Source organism: Emiliania huxleyi (assembly GCF_000372725.1).
Source record: "Emiliania huxleyi CCMP1516 unplaced genomic scaffold EMIHUscaffold_34, whole genome shotgun sequence".
NCBI lineage: Eukaryota > Haptophyta > Isochrysidales > Noelaerhabdaceae > Emiliania > Emiliania huxleyi.
The window spans coordinates 687,103-704,059 of NW_005199443.1; the positions used below are offsets into that span (position 1 = coordinate 687,103).

Below are 16,957 nucleotides of genomic sequence, written 5' to 3' on the forward strand. Positions count from 1 at the left end.
TGGACGAGCTCGTTGTCTTGGTTTCTCGGAACCCGATCCCGTGTGACCGGCCCGGCGCTGTTACCCTGCGTCAGACCGCGCATGAGCTGTTCGAGGCGGGCCCGCACTGGTTCGTTTATCGCGACGACGGGAAGCGTTGCCTCAAGCTGGTCGGCACAGGGGTCAGGGATGTCCACACGCTCCAACAGTCCGGACCCTCCCCACCCGCCGCTGAGCCCACACTTCCGATCGAGGAGGCGGTCGAGGCGGGCGAGGAGGAGGAGGAGGCGGTCGAGGTGGTGGCCCAGTTTGTTGATGGAGCTTCTGCCGGCGAGGACGAGGTGGCGGACGAGGGCTCTCCACCAGCCGACGACGCACCCGCCGCTCCCGCCGCCGCTCCCGCCGCCGCGCCCGCCGCCGCGCCCGCCGCCGCTTCCGCCGCTGCTCCCGCCGTCGCTCCCGCCGCTACGCCCGCCGTCGCGCCCGCCGTCGCGCCTGCCTCCGCCGCTGCGTCCGCTGCGGTGACGGCCCTCGCAGCGGACGACGCGGCAGCGCTGGCGGCCCTACCTGCCCCTGCCCCAGCCGCCGCCGCCGCGCCCTCCGCACCGCCAACAGACACGGATGGCACGGGCAGAGGGGCGGCGGAGAGCGGCCCCGGCGACACCGGCGAGGCGGCGGCCGGGGCGTTTGGGGGAGCAGCGGGCGGGGAGGCGGGGATCACGTCGGACGACGCGGCAGCGCACTCGGCCCTGCCCGCCGCCAGGGCAGAGACAGCCCCGGCAGAGACAGGCTCGCCGCCAGCCGCCGCCGCTCCTGTCGCCGCGCCCACCGACGCCTCCCCGCCTGCTGCGGCTCCACATGCACCGCCTGGCGGTGCGTCGCACCCAACTGCGCTCGTTGTGGCTGGCGGGCCGCAGCCGCAGCCGAGCGGCCCCTCGTCTGAGAGCGGCTCGTTGGCCACGGCCGCTGGCGGCATTGCGCAGCAGCAGCAGGCGCTCGTTGACCTTGACGAGCAGCCGGTAGCCGATCTTTCAGATGCCGAGCTTCAACGCGCCCTCCACGGAGTGGTCATCGGCCCGACGTTTGGCAAGGGCCAGGTGTACTGCTATGGTTGCCAGCTGCAGGGGAAGGAGACCGAGCACGTTGTGACAGGGGCGGCGGACGATCACAGCAGGAACTACTGCCCGGTCTGCATCGGCACCGGGCTGAGAATCAGCCGGACGCAGCTGGGAGTGGCGGCGGAGAGCGAGGCGGCGTCGAAAGCTGGGAAGAAGCCAGGGTGGCTGAAGCCCACGCCATGGATGCTGTACCCGTCCGGCCGCGTCGGTGTCGTCGTCAGCAACAGCGCTAAGCGCTACAGCGCTTGGCGAAAGAAAGGCGGCCCTGCCATCTTCATCTCTCCGCCAGCCGCATTCGGAGTCGCCCATGTCGGCACCGCCGGCGGCGAGGACGAGGGCGAGGGCGGCGGGCTCCCAGGCGGGGGCGGCCCATCAGGTGCGGGTGTCGGCGCCGACAGCGGGGAGGGCGGCAGCGGCGAGGGCGGAGGCGGCGAAGGCGGAGGTGGCGACGGCGGAGGCGGCGACGGCGGAGGTGGTGGGGGCGGCGGCGGCGAGGGCGGCGGCGGCGGAGATGGACTCGATTGCTTCAAGTTCGACGGCGAGTACCTCATCCTTGAGTACAACTCGTCGGCGCGACCGCCATTTCGGCCTTTGAGCGCAGCGCCGCCGCAGCCGGCAGCGCCGCCGCAGCCGGCAGCCGCAGCGAGCAGCGCCGCCGCAGCTGGCAAGCGCAAGGCGACAGCCTCAAACGCGCCAACCAAGCGCACCCGGAGGAGCGGCTGCGGCGGCGGCGGTGGCGGCGGTGGCGGCGGCGGCGGCAGCGGCGGCGGCGACAGCGACGGCGAGTCTTCGAACGCTAATACTCCTCTTGCGCTTCGCCCGCCCGACCTCTCGTCGGCCACCACCAGCGCTTTGTCGCAGCAGCAGCAGCAGCCGTCGCTGTCGGCGACGTTCACTGTGCAGGACAAGGACTTGCTCGGTCTCCTCGCGAAGTGCTTGCGCATCGCCAACCAGGCCGCGCTCGAGGGCATGGTGCAGGGCAAGAGAGGCTTGCGCCTTCTCTTGAACAACCCGGCACCGCGCACTCTCGGTTTGTCGGAGGAGGATGCGGGGGGGTTGCTGGACTGGCAGCGCCAGACCCGCGACTCGTTGCGACTCTCGTCCAGCAGCGGCGCGTCGGCGGAGTTCGAGGCAGCCGTTCGGATGATGCTCGACACGTACCTTTGCGAGGCGGAATCCATCAACGCATCCGGCTTGTCGGTCGAGTGGAGAGACTCTCGCTTCACCCTCCGGCTAGACGGCAGGCTGCCAGCCGCGCGGGAGGAGCGCGAAGCTCTGCGGGCAAGCCTCGAGGGTGCGCTCCGGCGCCTCTCTGGGATAGAGGACCTGGCGGTCTCCCTCAGCGAGGGCGATTCGATCCTCGTCCGCTGCCGCTGCCGCGCGTCCGAGATCCCCGCGGCGATCCTCGCGCTATCGGGCGGGACCTTGTGCGAGTACCCGGTCATCGCTTTCGACGACGGCACGCCGAGCCCGCGGGTCGACAGTTACGAGTTCGAGGTCTGCGCGCCGGTGCAGGCGCTGCAGGCGTTACGAACGCTCGTCGAGCCGGCCGGGGCGCTGCTTGGGCCGGAGCAGCCTTTAGCGCCGGAGGAGGCGGCGGCTAAGGCGGTGGACGCAGAGATGGCCGAGGTGGCGGGGGAGAGCGAGACGGAGGAGAGCGGGGCGGAGGAGAGCGGGGCGGAGGAGAGCGAGGCGGAGGAGGAGTCGGGTGCGCGTTGCCACGCCCCTTGCCGCGTCATGTCCCCGCAGAGCAGTCTCTGATCCCCCCTTCCTCCTGCACCCCGTCGCTGATGCCCCCCCTCCCCTCCTCCCTTCCTCTCTGACCACCTCTCTCCCCCCTCCGATGCAGCCCTGCGCCTCCCTGTGGCCGACTTCTTTGAGACCGTCAAGCGATTCGTGCAGCCCGGCAAGCACGCGCAGCTCGATGAGTTGCAGCGGCGGTACGTGAGCAGGGAGCTGGACCAGCAGCAGGCGCCTCCCGCCCTCCTGCCCCATTCTCCGGCAGCCCCCCCACCCCCCCCGGCGCCGCCCCCCGCCCTTCCAATCCGCTCTGTCTTGCATCTCTTACCCGGCGTATTCCGTTCGCCCAATAGCTGCGAGCCGAGCTCCGGAACGTGGCCAGCACGGACGCGCTGCGGCAAGCGCTGGCGGCGGTCCGCGAGCTGCACAGCGGGCGGGCGGCGGTAGCTGAGAAGTCGCAGGTGGAGGGTGAGCTGGCTCTCACAACGGGCATGGAGCTGATGAGCGTAGAGGAGAACAACTTCCTGCGCGTCACCGAGCTCGTCCAGACGCTTGCCCCGACGGCGCTGCGCCCCGCCTTCGTCCGCGCCTGGAACCTCGCCTACACGGACACGCCGTGGGACGACAGCGGCAGCGCCTCGCGCGAGCGCTTTGGCCGGCTGATCCAGTCTGGTGAGCCCTTGCCTCTGCGGGAGGTTTCGGATCGAGCGTCCTTGCGAGGAGGCTCCGTGCTGCTCCACGATGCGACTGGAGCGCCGCTCCGCCCTCCGCACGGCCTCAAGCTGTGGTTCAAAAAGGGCGACCCTGTCGAGCTGCGGAGCGAGGCTGGTGAGCCGCTGCTGCCGCCGGGCGCGAAAGTCGGTACGATCCGACCTGACGGCGCGTCGATGACGATTGTGGTGGACGATCCGTCGGCGCCCGACTGGCATCACCACGACCCGCCACGCCCCAACTTGCGGCTGTTTGCGCCGCGCGTGTGCGAGGCCACCAACTGCGCCTCGCTCAACAACCCGAACGCGCAGAGCTTGCTCCTGAACGAGGGGTACACGCGCTGGGACGTTGGCCTGCTCGTCTGGGCGCTGCGCGAGCAGGGGCACAAGCTCACTGCGGCGTGCGGGCCTCTCGAGGAGGATGTCTTGACGTGTCTGCAGCAGGTCGCTGCCGTGCCGCCCTCGCCCTCCCGCACTCTAGTTCTGTTTCCCATGCCCCGTGATCTCGCGCGCAGGTCTGCAACGTGCGCAACGAGGGCTGGGCGCATGCTGTCGGGGGAGCGATGGCCGATGCCGCGTTCGTCGAGGCTCGCGATAAGGCGACCGCGCTGCTTGAGGTGCTGGTTCGGGCGGGGCTGCTCACCGCCGAAGAGGCAGCTGGCCCGCGCGACCGGCTCGCGAGGCTGCATGACGTCGTGTACTCGCGCGCAGAGCATGCCTCCGGCCTCGAGCAGGCGGAGCAGCAGGCAGAACTGTTGCGAGCGATGCAGGAGCAGCTCGACCGCGTCGAGGGTTCGAGCTCTGCCGCCGCCGCGTCGAGCTCTGCCGCCGCCGCGTCGAGCTCTGCTGCCGCTGCCGCCGCGCAGTCAACGCAGGCAGTTGTCGGCGCTCAGTACGTTGGCCAACTGCAGCGTGAGCAGCTGCAGCTGCAGGAGGAGGAGGTCCAGGGGGCGGTGGCTGCCGCATTTCGGGCGAAGAGGCAGCAGCTCGTCGCACAGGAGTTGACGCAGGCGGGTGCGGCCGGCTACGTGCGCCTCGAGGATCTCGGCAGCGCCAGCCCTACAGCCCGGCGGCTGAGCATGCACCCGCTCCTCGCGGCATTGCCTAGCATCGGCGGCGGAGGCGCAGGGGCGACGCTGCCTGTGGCGAGCTCGTCCGCCGGGCCGTCCTCCTCCTCCTCGCAAAGCGGCGGCAGCACGGCGTCCTCCGTCATGACCATCACTATGGAGGGAAGCTTGGCGGGACCGCCGCTTTTCGACCGCGAGAAGTTCAAGGAGAAGCTTGCCAGCAAGCTCGACATGACGCCGGAGGAGCTCAAGGTGAAGACGGTGAGCCGCGGGGGGAGGCGGTCGCACGAGGTGCAGACGAGCCCGGGCTTGAGCATCTGCGTTGACGTCGATGAGGAGGGCTACTTCCGCTACGAGTCGAGCGGCTACTCCTCGGAGGTCGGCAGCGAGGCCTCCGACTTGTCCGCAGCCGAAACGGTCATTCAGTCGGCGATCAGGCTGAACCTCAGGCCGCGCCACATCGCCCTCGACGCGATCGAGGTGCTCTGGACCAAGGAGGGTTCCATCATCGTCTGCGTCAAGCTCGACTTGCCGTACGCGCTCAAGCTGATCGACCTGTACTTGCGCGGCGACTCGAGCTTGAAAGACGAGCTGCGCGTCGTCGGAGTGGGCTTGGTGACGCAGCAGCCACCCGCGGCCGCCGTGTCGCTCGCGCAGGCGCCGTCGCCGCTCACTTTGATCAAAAAGTCGGCGGACGAGGCACTCGAGGCGGTGAAGAAGGATTGGAAGGCGCTCAAGGACCTTTCGGAGCAGCAGAAGAACAATCCCACGATTGTGCTGGCTGCGGTGTCGCAGCGCGGACACGCCTGGAGGGCGCTCTCTTACGCTTCGCCCGAGATGAAAAAGGACCGCGAGGTTGTGATGGCGGCGATGCAGCAAAACGGCTCCGCGCTGCAATTCGCAGCTCCCGTCTTGAAGGGCGACCGCGACGTCGTGCTGGAAGCAGTGGCGCAGAACGGCGACGCCCTGAAGCACGCTTCGGAGCAGCTGCGGGCCGACCGCGACGTAGTGCTGAGGGCGTTGGAGCAGAAGGGCGACGCGCTGAAGCACGCCTCGGAGCAGCTGCGGGATGACCGCGACCTTGTGCTGGAGGCGGTGGCGCGAAGTGGCTCCTCTCTCAAGCATGCCTCGGAGCAGCTGCGGAGCGACCGCGGCGTCGTGTGGAAGGCATGTACTGCATCTGATGAGCTGTCTGCCTTCGACGGGTCGGTGCTTGAGCATGCATCCGACGAGCTGAAGAAGGACCGCGACTTCATGATGGAGGCGGTGAAGCAGGACTGCTCTTCGCTGGAATTCGCATCGGAGGAGCTGCGGGGCGACCGCGACGTCGTGCTCGAGGCGGTGAAGCAATACGGCTTCGCGCTGGAGTACGCATCGGAGCAGCTGCAGGGCGACCGCGACCTCGTGCTGGAGGCGTTGGCGCAGAGTGGCTCCGCGTTGAAGTACGCATCGGAGGAGCTGCGGGGCGACCACGGCATCGTGCTGCGAGCGGTGAAAAAGAACAGCTCAATGCTGGAATTCGCCTCGGAGCAGCTGCAGGGTGACCGCGAGTTCATGCTAGCGGTGGTGGAGCACCTCATCCGCCGGACACCTGATGATGGCTCCGGCAACGTGGGCTACGTGGGCACTAAGAGGGGGATGCTGGCCGCTTGCAAGTTCCTGAGCCTGGACAAGAGAGGCAATAAGCCTGACCTGGCGGCTCGGCTGGTGGAGTGGTACGAGACGAGGAGCCCAAAGCGGAAGAAGCAGAAGGAGGAGGGGAGGCAGAGCGGGGCGGAGGAGAGCGAGGAGGAGATCGAGGCGGAGGAGGAGTCGGGTGCGCGTTGCCACGCCCCCCGCCGCACCATGCCCCCGCAGAGCAGTCTCCGGCCCACCTCCTCCCCTTCCCCCCTGCCTCCTTGCACACCCGTCGCTCACGCCCCTCCCCCACCCCTTGCCTCTCTGTACGCCGTCGCTCACCCCCTCGCCCCTTTCCTCCGATGCAGCCCTGCGCCTCCCTGTGGCCGACTTCGAGGGGGGACTCCAGGGCGGTGGCGGCAGGGCAAAGGTCGGGCGCTTCGAGGTGAACCTCGACCGCATCCTCGGCTCCGGCGGGTTTGCCCATGTGTTCCGCGCCGTCGACCGGACGGCATCGCCGCCGCTCCACGTGGCAGCCAAGCGCGGCGCGGCGGCGGACTTGCGCGAGGAGGCGCAGGCGTTGGAGCGCGTAGCGGGCCACCCGGCCATCATCGGGCTGCACGGCTTCGTCGAGGGCCCCGACCCCGGCGATACGTTCCTCTTCCTCGAGATGTGCAGCGGCGGCGAGCTCTTTGAGCGGGTGAGCGACGGAGGCCAGCTGTCGGAGCGAGCGGCGCGGCCCATCGCCAAAGGCATCGCCGAGGCGCTCCGCCACTGCCTCTCGCGCGGCGTGGTGCACCGCAACGTCGGGCTCGAGAACGTGATGCTCTCCGCCGAGGACCCGAGCGCGATCAAGCTGATTGACTTTGGTCTCGCCTGCACGGTGCGTTTGCTTCACCCCTGCCTCCTTTCCTGCCCACTTTGCGTCTCTCTCTGACCTCTCCCAGCGCGGCTCTCGCCAGCGACCCGACACCCACGCGACTCAACCTCCCCCCCCCCCCCCCCCCTCCAGGTCCCGCTCGCGCCGGACGGCAGCCTCAAGCCGGTGCTGCAGTACGACTGCGTGGGCTCCACGTCGTACATGGCGCCGGAGCTCTTCTTCGCGTCCGAAGGCTACCACGCGCCTCCCGTCGACTGCTGGGCGTACGGCGTGCTCGTCTTCTCCCTCCTCGCGGGCTTCTTCCCCTTTGAGGAGGCGAAGGCGTCCGACTGGCGGTTCGCCAAGCTGGCGCAGAGCGTCGACAGCGGAATCGGCCCTTGCGACGCCATCTACCGCATGCACAACCGCTCCTGCCCCTTCTCGCCCGCCGCGCGCGAGTTCTGCGACGCCCTCCTCGTCATCGACGCGAATGCGCGCGCGACCATCGAGCAGTGCCTCGAGCACCCGTGGCTGTCGGCGCCGCCGCCCACGGCCGCCTCTGGTATCGCCATTGCGGCCGCTGCTGGTGAGAACACGACGGACCCGCCCTTTGTCCCCGCCCCCGCGGCTGCCGCCAGCTCGGTGGAGGAGATGGACGTAGAGGAGCGGCAGCCGCGGGGGCTACGTCCGTCGCGGGAGCCTCCGAGGGTGGACGCGGAGGAGGAGCGGCAGCTCGCGCTTGCCCTCTTCGCGACCTCCAAGCAGGACGGCGCGGCGCCTCCCGCTGAGGCGCCAGCGGCCGGGCCGGGTGCGCGCATCCCCCCCCCACACACACACACACACACACACCTTGCGCCAATCATCGCGCCACCCTCGTGCCACGCTTCGCTTCACCCCCCGCCATGCCTTGTGCCGCGGCGCACACTGCACGCTTCTGACCTGTCCTGTCCCCTTCCCGCGCCCCCAGTGTCCATCGCGGCGGCTGAGAAGCCAGGCGCGCCCGGCGTCTCGTCGTCGTTTGACACCGGCGCTTCCGCTTCCGCGCCTCACAAAAAGAAGGCGGATGAGCCGTCGCCGTCGGCTTCTTCCGCTGCCAAGAAGGCAAAGGTGGGCGGCAAGGAGAAGGAGGAGCAGTCACCAGCGGCGCCGGCAGCGGCGGAGGTCGACCTGTCCTGGCTGGAGCTACTGCCGCCTCGCCGGCTCAAGGCGTTCTGCGAGGAGAAGGGGCTGCCGGCGTCCGGCGACTCGGAGGCGCTGGCGAGGCGGCTGCGCGAGAGCGGCGGGCTGGGTGTGCCGCAGCTCGAGGCGCTGTGTGAGCTGGTCTGCGTCGCCAAGCAGGGCAGTGCGGCGGAGATCGCGCGGCGCATCGGTTCCAGGCTGAGGCACATCGGTGCCAGGCTGAGGGCTGATCCTTCGGACCGCGATGTCGTGCTGGCCGCTGTGCTGCAGAGCGTCATGGCGCTGCGGTACGCCTCGGAGGAGCTGAGGGCGGACCGCGAGGTAGTGCTGGCCGCCGTGCAGCAGTGGGGCGAGGCGCTGGAGTACGCCTCGCAGGAGCTGAGGGCGGACCGCGAGGTGGTGCTGACCGCTGTGAAGCAGAGCGGCGGTGTGTTATGGTACGCCTCGGCGGAGGTGAAGGCGGACCGCGAGGTGGTGCTGGCCGCCGTGCAGCAGAGCGGCTTGGCGCTGGTGTATGCCTCGCAGGAGCTGCGGGCGGACCGCGAGGTGGTGCTGGCCGCCGTGCAGCAGAGCGGCGCGACGCTGCAGTCCGCCTCGGAGGAGCTGAGGGCGGACCGAGAGGTGGTGCTAGCCGCTGTGAAGCAGAGCGGCGATGCGCTGCCGTTGGCTTTGCAGGAGCTGAGTGCGGACCGCGAGATCGTGTTGGCTGCCGTGGAGCAGAATGGCAGGGCGCTGCGGTTCGCCTCGCAGGAGCTGAGGGCGGACCGCGAGGTGGTGCTGGCCGCCGTGCAGCAGCTCGGCACCGCGCTGGAGTACGCCTCACAGGAGCTGACGGCGGACCGCGAGGTGGTGCTGGCCGCCGTGCAGCGGCTCGGCACCGCGCTGGAATACGCCTCGCAGGAGCTGAGGGCGGACCGAGGGGTCGTGCTGGCCGCCGTGCAGCAGAACGGTATGGCGCTGCGGCACGCCTCGCAGGAGGTGAGGGCGGACCGTGAGGTGGTACTGGCCGCCGTGCAGCAGGACGGCGATGCGCTAGAGCTCGCTTCGAGGGAGCTGAGGGCCGACCGCGAGGTGGTGTTTGCGGCTGTGCAGCAGAACGGTTGGGCGCTGCAGTACACCTCGCAGGAGCTGAGGGCGAGCCGCGAGATCGTTGTCGCCGCCGTGCAGCAGCGCGCTGTGGTACTGCAATACGCTTCGAGGGAGCTGAAGGCGGACCGCGAGGTGATGCTGGCCGCCGTGCGGCAGAGTGAGTTGGCGTTGCGGCACGCCTCGAAGGAGCTGTGGGCGGACCGCGAGTTCGTGATGCCTGTTGTGCAGCAGAGCGGCTTGGCGCTGGAGTACGCCTCGCAAGAGCTGAGGGCGGACCGCGAGGTGGTGCTGGCCGCCGTGCAGCAACACTACGGGGCGTTGCGGCACGCCTGGGAGGGGCTGTGGGCGGACCGCGCTTTCGTGAGAGTTGTCGTGCGGCAGAACGGCTATGCGTTGCGGCACGCTTCGGAGGAGCTGAGGGCGGACCGCGAGATTGTGCTTGCCGCCGTGAAGCAGAGCGGTTGGGTGTTGCAGTACGCCTCGCAGGAGCTGAGGGCGGACCGCGAGGTCGTGCTGGCCGCCGTGCAGCAGAACGGCGAGGCGCTAGAGCACGCCTCGAAGGAGCTCCAAGCGGACCGCGAGGTGGTGCTGGCCGCCGTGCAGCAGAGCGGCTTGGCGCTGGTGTATGCCTCGCAGGAGCTGAGGGTGGACCGCGAGGTGATGCTGGCCGCCGTGCAGCAGTACGGCGAGGCGCTGCACTACGCCTCGAAGGAGCTGAGGGCGGACCGCGAGGTGGTGCTGGCCGCTGTGCAGCAGGACGGCAGGGCGCTGGAGCACGCTTCGGAGGAGCTGAGGGTGGACCGCGAGTTCATGCTGGCCGCCGTGCAACAGCGCGGTGTGGCGCTGGCTTACGCCTCGCAGGAGCTGAGGGCGGACCGCGAGGTGGTGCTGGCCGCTGTGCAGCAGGACGGCAGGGCGCTGGAGCACGCTTCGGAGGAGCTGAGGGTGGACCGCGAGTTCATGCTGGCCGCCGTGCAACAGCGCGGTGTGGCGCTGGCTTACGCCTCGCAGGAGCTGAGGGCGGACCGCGAGGTGGTGCTGGCCGCCGTGCAACAGCGCGGTGTGGCGCTGGCCTACGCTTCGCAGGAGCTGAGGGCGGACCGCGAGTTCGTGCTAGCTGCCGTGCAGCAGGACGGCGGGGCGCTGAAGTACGCCTCGCGTGAGGGTGTGCTGGCCGCCGTGCAGCAGAACGGCATGGCGCTAGTGTGCGCCTCGGAGCAGCTGAGGGCGGACCGCGAGGTAGTGCTGGCCGCCGTGCAGCAGAATGGTGTGGCGCTGCAGTTCGCCCCGCAGGAGCTCAAGGCGGAGCGCGAGATCGTGCTGGCCGCCGTGCAGCAGAGCGGCTGGGCGCTGGGGTACGCCTCGCAGGAGCTGATGGCGGACCGCGACTTCGTGCTGGCCGCCGTGCAGCGGAACGGCAAGGCGCTGGTGGATGCGTCTGAGGAGCTTCAGGCGGACCGCGAGGTCGTGCTGGCCGCCGTGAAGCAGAGCGGCTATGCGCTGGAGTCCGCCTCGGAGGAGCTGAAGGCGGACCGCGAGGTCGTGCTGGCCGCCGTGCAGCAGCGCGGCGAGGCGCTGGTGTATGCGTCTGGGGAGCTCAAGGCAGACCGCGAGGTCGTGCTGGCCGCCGTGGAGCAGAACGGCAATGCGCTGCGGTTTGCTTCGCAGAAGCTGAGGGCGGAGCGTGGATGGCGGCGGTAGCTCGGCGGGGCAGCCAAGGCAAGCCGCGCTGTTGCTACTCTTGACGATTGAGTGAAGGGATTTTGGCTTTGTCTGTACGGCACTGTACTGTTGCCTCGCTGACACACTCATTCTCATAGAGCATGCGGTGGCCGAGGGTGTAACGTATGTACCAGTGTTTTCACTGCTGACTGTGGTACCGACCGTGTCGGCCCATAGGGCATCGAGTACTGCAACTGACGTATATACTGCTTCCCGCGCAACACGTACTTCAGACCGCGCCACTGTCGCTCCAACCACACGTACTGTAAGAAACCTACTGTGTCGCTCACAGACCACGACCCGCACGCCCGGCTAGAGAGGCCCGCCGGTGGTGACGGCGATCTCCACCGGCGCCGATGCCGCCGGCGCCGCCGCCGGCGCCGACGCGCGCCCCCCCGCCTCCCTGCCGCTCTCGGCCGCGCCGGGCTCGAGCGGGAGGCTGTGCATTGAGAGCTGCCTGCGGCACGGGGACCAAAAGCGCGAGGATTGGGGGGAGGCGGCGGGAGGTGTGCGTGCAAAGCAGCGGGAGGGGCAGCTCCGGAGGGAGCGGGGCCGCACCAGGTAAGTGCGTCCGGGCGGCGCGACGGAGCGCAAGGGGAGTGGGGGTGGGGGTGTGCCGTCGGGCGCGGGCGATGTGTCGGGCGAGCCGCCCACCTCTCTCGCACGCTCTCCGCGCTCCCGCGCGCGCCGCCCGCCCCACGGACAGACTCGTCCCGCGAGGGGAAGGGGTCGGCGCCGCGCGGCGGCCGCCCGCCGCCGTAGTGCGAGAGCACCACCTCGAGCAAGTGGCGCAGCGACGGCTCGGCGAGCGGCTTGCTCGCAGGACGGCCGGCGGGGCCCATCGACGCCTCGACGGCGGCGTCGAGGGTGGGGGTGCACTCCGTCGCCGCGAGGGTCAGCACGTCCATCTGCGGGCGTCGCGATCTCGGGTGATCTCGCAGGGGTGATCTCGGGTGATCTCGCGGGGCTCGAGTGATCTCGAGCGATCTCGAGCGATCGAGTCTCGAGCGATCGAGCGTCTCGAGTCTCGGGTGAGGGCCAGTGACAGTTCGCTTCAGCGAAAAAAGAAACACGCCTCCCCTCCCCCCTTCCCCATATACAGAGTACCGCAACGCATCGCACCACCGCTCCCAATCTCAAGGGCCAGGAAGGGATACACTTGCGCCGCCACCCTCACCCTTGCCCATACTACAGCGCTTCGCGAAGCTATGTCGCTCACTCCCGATCGCGAGGGACCAGGAAGGGAATACACTTGCGAGCGCAGATCGCTGCGCCGCCCGAGGGCGGCAGAAGATGCGAAGATCCCTATCGTGCCGCGGGGCACTCGCTCTTGAAGCAGGGGCACTCGTACTGCGACGGAGCCTCGCTGCCCGCGTCCGCGAGGATTGCGGAGGCGACACACGCGGTCGAGAAGCAGGCGATATTGCCCGCGAGGAGCGCGCGAAACTCGTCGCGGGTCACCGCCGTGCGGATGCGGGGCACCATGCCAGAGAGACATCCGGACCATGATGCCCCCGGCTGAGCGCCTGGCGTGCCTCCGCCGTGGGCTGAGCGCCTGGGAGAGCCACTCAGCAAGTGGTGTGCGAGCGTGTAGCCTTTAGCGAGCAGTCGGCGCCTTTTCTTTTACTTTTTCAAAAAAAGAAGAAGAAAAACGCGGGAAGCCGGCCCCAAACGGAGACTCCTCTGACTGTGCTCCGATGGATGCGCGATGGCCCAGCAAAGTCCAGGTTTCCAAAGCCGTCGCGATGGTCTGGGCGCGTTCCGAGAGCCCTGTGTAACCGCAAACCATAACCTGTCCGTCTGTCCCAAAGTCGTCTCTAAAGTGAGTGTATGACAAACATGATACATGTACATGTGGGGTCAAGTCTCAATCGCAGATCACGAACCATGAAACCGGCTCCTCGACACCCGGCGCGCCGGGACCGGCATCAGGCGTCCCCACCAAGAGCGGAGGAGAGCCGGCGGTGGCATTGGCGGTGGAGACTATCTGCTGCGGCATCTCTGTCTTATGCTGTCGCAGATATCGGTTCCGGACCGCAGAGTCACTCCGCCCTGTGAGCATGCCAGCGATGCAGCGCCACTTTAAGCCATGCTTCCGAACCCCCTCTTCGATGATTGCATCCTCCGCCGCCGTCCAGCCCCTCCGCTCCTTCTGGCGTAGCAACAGCGGCTCCGGCTTTTCAGAGCCCGAAAATTTTTCTGCCAGGCCTGCGGCTTGCAGCTTGTGCCATCTATTGCGCACAGCATCGGCTGTCCGTTTGTTGTGCATCTGCGCCGCGATGACTGGGAACTGCGTACCGATTCTGGCGATCAGCCTGATGATTGCGCGGTCCTCCTCCTCGGTCCAAGGTTTTGCGCTGCGTTTGGCGGCCGGTTCAGGCTTGTCATCGTCATCGCAATGGGCGAGCGATAATATGCTTGGGATGCCGGTGTGCTGGCCTTCTGGCACGGCCTCCTCGAGCCAGTTCAGGGGCGCGGCATCCGGCTGGTACAACTCTGGCAGCAGGCTCGGCAATTCCATCAGCCAGGCGGTCAGCCAGGCGGTCACCTGCGGTTGTGGTCAAACGAACGCGAAATGGTCAGCTGTCTTCAAAGACGGCCGTTTCAAAAAATTAATCCTTACAATCGTGAAGGTGGAAGGAAGAAAAGAGTGAGCACTGACTGGGTGAGAAAGAAATCAAGGCATGCATTACAGAGCCGCGAAAAAACAGAAAGGAGGCTCGGACTGGACACCAACGCAGAGGTGTAGATAGATAGATTGGAAGGTGAAGATTTCGGGCCCGGGGTTGTGAAGAAAAAGAAAACCGGCGGCCGACGGCGCTCGCTCGTGCCCAAAGCCACAGCAGTCCCGTCAAACCGTCTGCTCCCCAACACAGAACACGCATGCTGACCGCCGCCCTCCTGCTCGTCGCCGTCACTCCTCAAGCGCCTCCTTCGCCGCCGCCCCCGCCGACGCTTCCGCCGCCGCCGCCGCCGCCGGGGCTGCCTCCGCCTCCGCCCGCGTCTCCGCCTCCACCTCCCAGCTCTCCGCCCGCGTCTCCGCCTCCGCCTCCGCCTCCCAGCTCTCCGCCTCCGTTCGCGCCTCCCGGCGCACCACCACTCCTCGGCCTCGAGTGCGAACGCGAGGCGTATTTTCGGCTCCCGACGCGGTGGTTCTCCGAGCGGGAGGCGGCGCTGCTCACCACGGCGCTGATCAACGCGGCGATCGCGATCGGCTGCGGCCTCCTCTTCTTCGGCCTCCGCCACGCCTCGCCCACCATCCGGCTCCGGGTCTACTCGCCGCTTGCCGGCTCGTGGAGCGGCGCGAGCGGCGGCGCCGAGCCGTGGCCGCCCGACGTCTGGATCGGCGGGCTGCGGTGGCTGCTGTGGCCGCCTCGCTGGGCGCCCGAGTCGCGGTACACGCTCGAGCTCTGCATGATGATCCGCTTCCTCTCCATGAACTTCAGACTCTTCGCCCTCTTCGCGCCACTCGCCTTCCTTGTCTTGTTGCCGGTGAATGCGACGGCGCCGTCGCCGCCGCCGCTGCCGCCGCCGCCGCCGCCGCCCGAGGGGGTTTCGTTCCCCGCGCCGCCCTCCGCGCCGGTGGGGGGCGAGGAGGGGAAGGACTACATTGGCGGGCTCGAGGCGCTCTCCCTCAACCACCTCCCGCCCGGTCAGCACACGCAGATGCGGAAGACTCAGACGCACTTCTCGCTCCGCGCCTCTCCTGCCGCGCACATCCATTGGTTTGCTTGGGGTGTGTGGCATGATGGCGGTCTCTGCGCCGGAGCGGGCCGGTGTGTGGTCCGACCAGCACTCGAGAGGACGCGTACTCCGCCGCACCCGGACGCACTCACCCCCATCTAGACGCAAGCCCAGCCGCACTCACCCCCATCTAGACGCAAGCCCAGCCGCACTCACCCCCATCTAGACGCAAGCCCAGCCGCACTCACCCCCATCTAGACGCAAGCCCAGCCGCACTCACCCCCATCTAGACGCAAGCCCAGCCGCACTCACCCCCATCTAGACGCAAGCCCAGCCGCACTCACCCCCATCTAGACGCAAGCCCAGCCGCACTCACCCCCATCTAGACGCAAGCCCAGCCGCACTCACCCCCATCTAGACGCAAGCCCAGCCGCACTCACCCCCATCTAGACGCAAGCCCAGCCGCACTCACCCCCATCTAGACGCAAGCCCAGCCGTGATCGCCGTGTGCATGGCCATGGCACGGACTCTGACGCCTCCGTCCGCGGCGTAGGCTCGGCCCGCTTCTGGGCGCCCGTCGTGTGCATGCACCTACCTGCTCACGCTGCTGCACCCGCACCTTCCGCGAGATCACCCGAGATCACCCGAGCTGAGGCGAGCGTGTAGGTACCTGCTCACGCTGCTGTACCTGTCGCTCCTGCGGCGCGAGTGGCCCGTCTACGCGCGGCTCCGACACATGTGGGACGCGCAGCCGGCGCCGCACCGCTACGCCGTCCTGCTGCGCGTGTCGCCCGCCGCCACGCCGCCGAGCGTGCTCGAGGAGCGGCTCGCCGCCCTCTTCCCTGGCGAGGTGGAGGCTCTATCTCGGCTCTGCCTCGGCGCTATGTCGGCGCTATCTCGGCGCTACCTCGGCGCTACCTCGGCGCTATCTCCCCCTCCTCCCGGGCTAGGTGGAGGCCGTGGCGCCGCTGCGACCGCCGCGCAGCCTGCACCCGCCGCGCCGCCTCTCCCTCCGAAGCTCGATCGGCTTGCCCTCCCGCTCGCCTTCGCCGGTGCCCAGCGCGCCGCTGCGAGAGGAGCCTCCGCTGCGGAGGCTACCCTCCTCTCTCCCCCCCTACCTAGAAGCGGGAGATCTCCCCGTATCTCCCCCCCGTATCTCCCCCACGTCTCGGCCCCTGGAAGCGGAGGATGCAGTCTTGTACTCCAACCAGCGCGCGAGAGGACACGGACGCCGCTGCACTCGGCCACATTCCAGCGGGACTCACTGCATTCGCCCCCCCTACTCACACAGTACTCCGAATCCTCTGCATTCGTACCCCCCCCCCGTACTCACACAGTAGTGCTCCAACTACTCTGCACAATACCGTCCTCCCGCCCTCATGTCGGCGTCTTGCAGCACCGTAGGCCTCTGTCCGGCGTCGGCCTGCCGCGGCGCGACCGCTACTACCTCGCGCTCGACCACGACGGGTCGATGCCGGTGCGAGACACTCCCGAGACACTTCCGAGGCACTTCCGAGGCACCTCTGAGACACTTCGGAGGCACTCCCGGGACATCTCAGAGACATTTCCGAGTCACTTCGGAGACAGTTCTGAGACACTTCTGAGACACGTCCGAGACACTTCAGAGGCACTTTGGAGGCACTTTCGAGAAACCTCAGAGACTCTTCCGAGACACCTCCGAGACACCACAGAGGCACTTCCGAGACACTTCCGAGACATGTCTCGCCGACCACGTCTGCCACGTCTCTCTCCCCCGACGACACGTCCACGACATGTCCGGGACACGTCCACGACACGCCCGCGACACATCCACGACACGCCCGCGACACATCCACGACACGCCCGCGACGCGTCCCCCGCGCAGGTGGGGCCAGCGGCTGACTTACCCGTACAAGTACTCGCGGGCGATGATGGTGATCAACATCGGAGTGATGTACGCCTGCATCGCGCCGCTCGTGGCGCGCGCCGAGACACAGCCGACTAGTCACGACTAGCCTTTGGCTAGCCGGTACTAGCCGGGACGTGGCGTGGGCGAGGGCAGGACACTCGCGCGTGCTTCCCCCCCCTTCTCCACTCGCTTTGACCGCTGTTCTGACCGCCGCTCTGGCCGGCCGTGCCGTCAGGTCTTCTTCATCCTTCTGTGGCTGGTGGTGATCGTGCCCATCTGGAGCTACAACCTGCAGTACGTCTGGG

The 16,957-nt window shown here is 68.5% G+C and overlaps 3 protein-coding genes across 3 annotated transcripts; 2 read left to right on the top strand and 1 right to left on the bottom strand.

Annotated features, from left to right (window-relative positions):
* Positions 1 to 6,886: 6,886 nt before the first annotated feature.
* EMIHUDRAFT_45377 (hypothetical protein) lies at positions 6,887 to 7,627 on the top strand (the record flags this gene model as incomplete). Its single annotated transcript, XM_005773401.1, has 2 exons — positions 6,887 to 7,114; positions 7,274 to 7,627. Coding segments are annotated over 2 exons (582 nt in total), but the record flags the coding sequence as incomplete, so codon positions are not given.
* Positions 7,628 to 13,100: 5,473 nt separating this feature from the next.
* EMIHUDRAFT_46682 (hypothetical protein) lies at positions 13,101 to 13,430 on the bottom strand (the record flags this gene model as incomplete). Its single annotated transcript, XM_005773402.1, has 1 exon — positions 13,101 to 13,430. A coding segment is annotated over one exon (330 nt), but the record flags the coding sequence as incomplete, so codon positions are not given.
* Positions 13,431 to 13,963: 533 nt separating this feature from the next.
* On the top strand, positions 13,964 to 16,950 carry EMIHUDRAFT_208142 (hypothetical protein; the record flags this gene model as incomplete). The annotated part of the gene is made up of 6 exons (XM_005773403.1): positions 13,964 to 13,993; positions 14,195 to 14,572; positions 14,675 to 14,805; positions 15,431 to 15,614; positions 16,639 to 16,719; positions 16,888 to 16,950. Coding segments are annotated over 6 exons (867 nt in total), but the record flags the coding sequence as incomplete, so codon positions are not given.
* Positions 16,951 to 16,957: the final 7 nt, after the last annotated feature.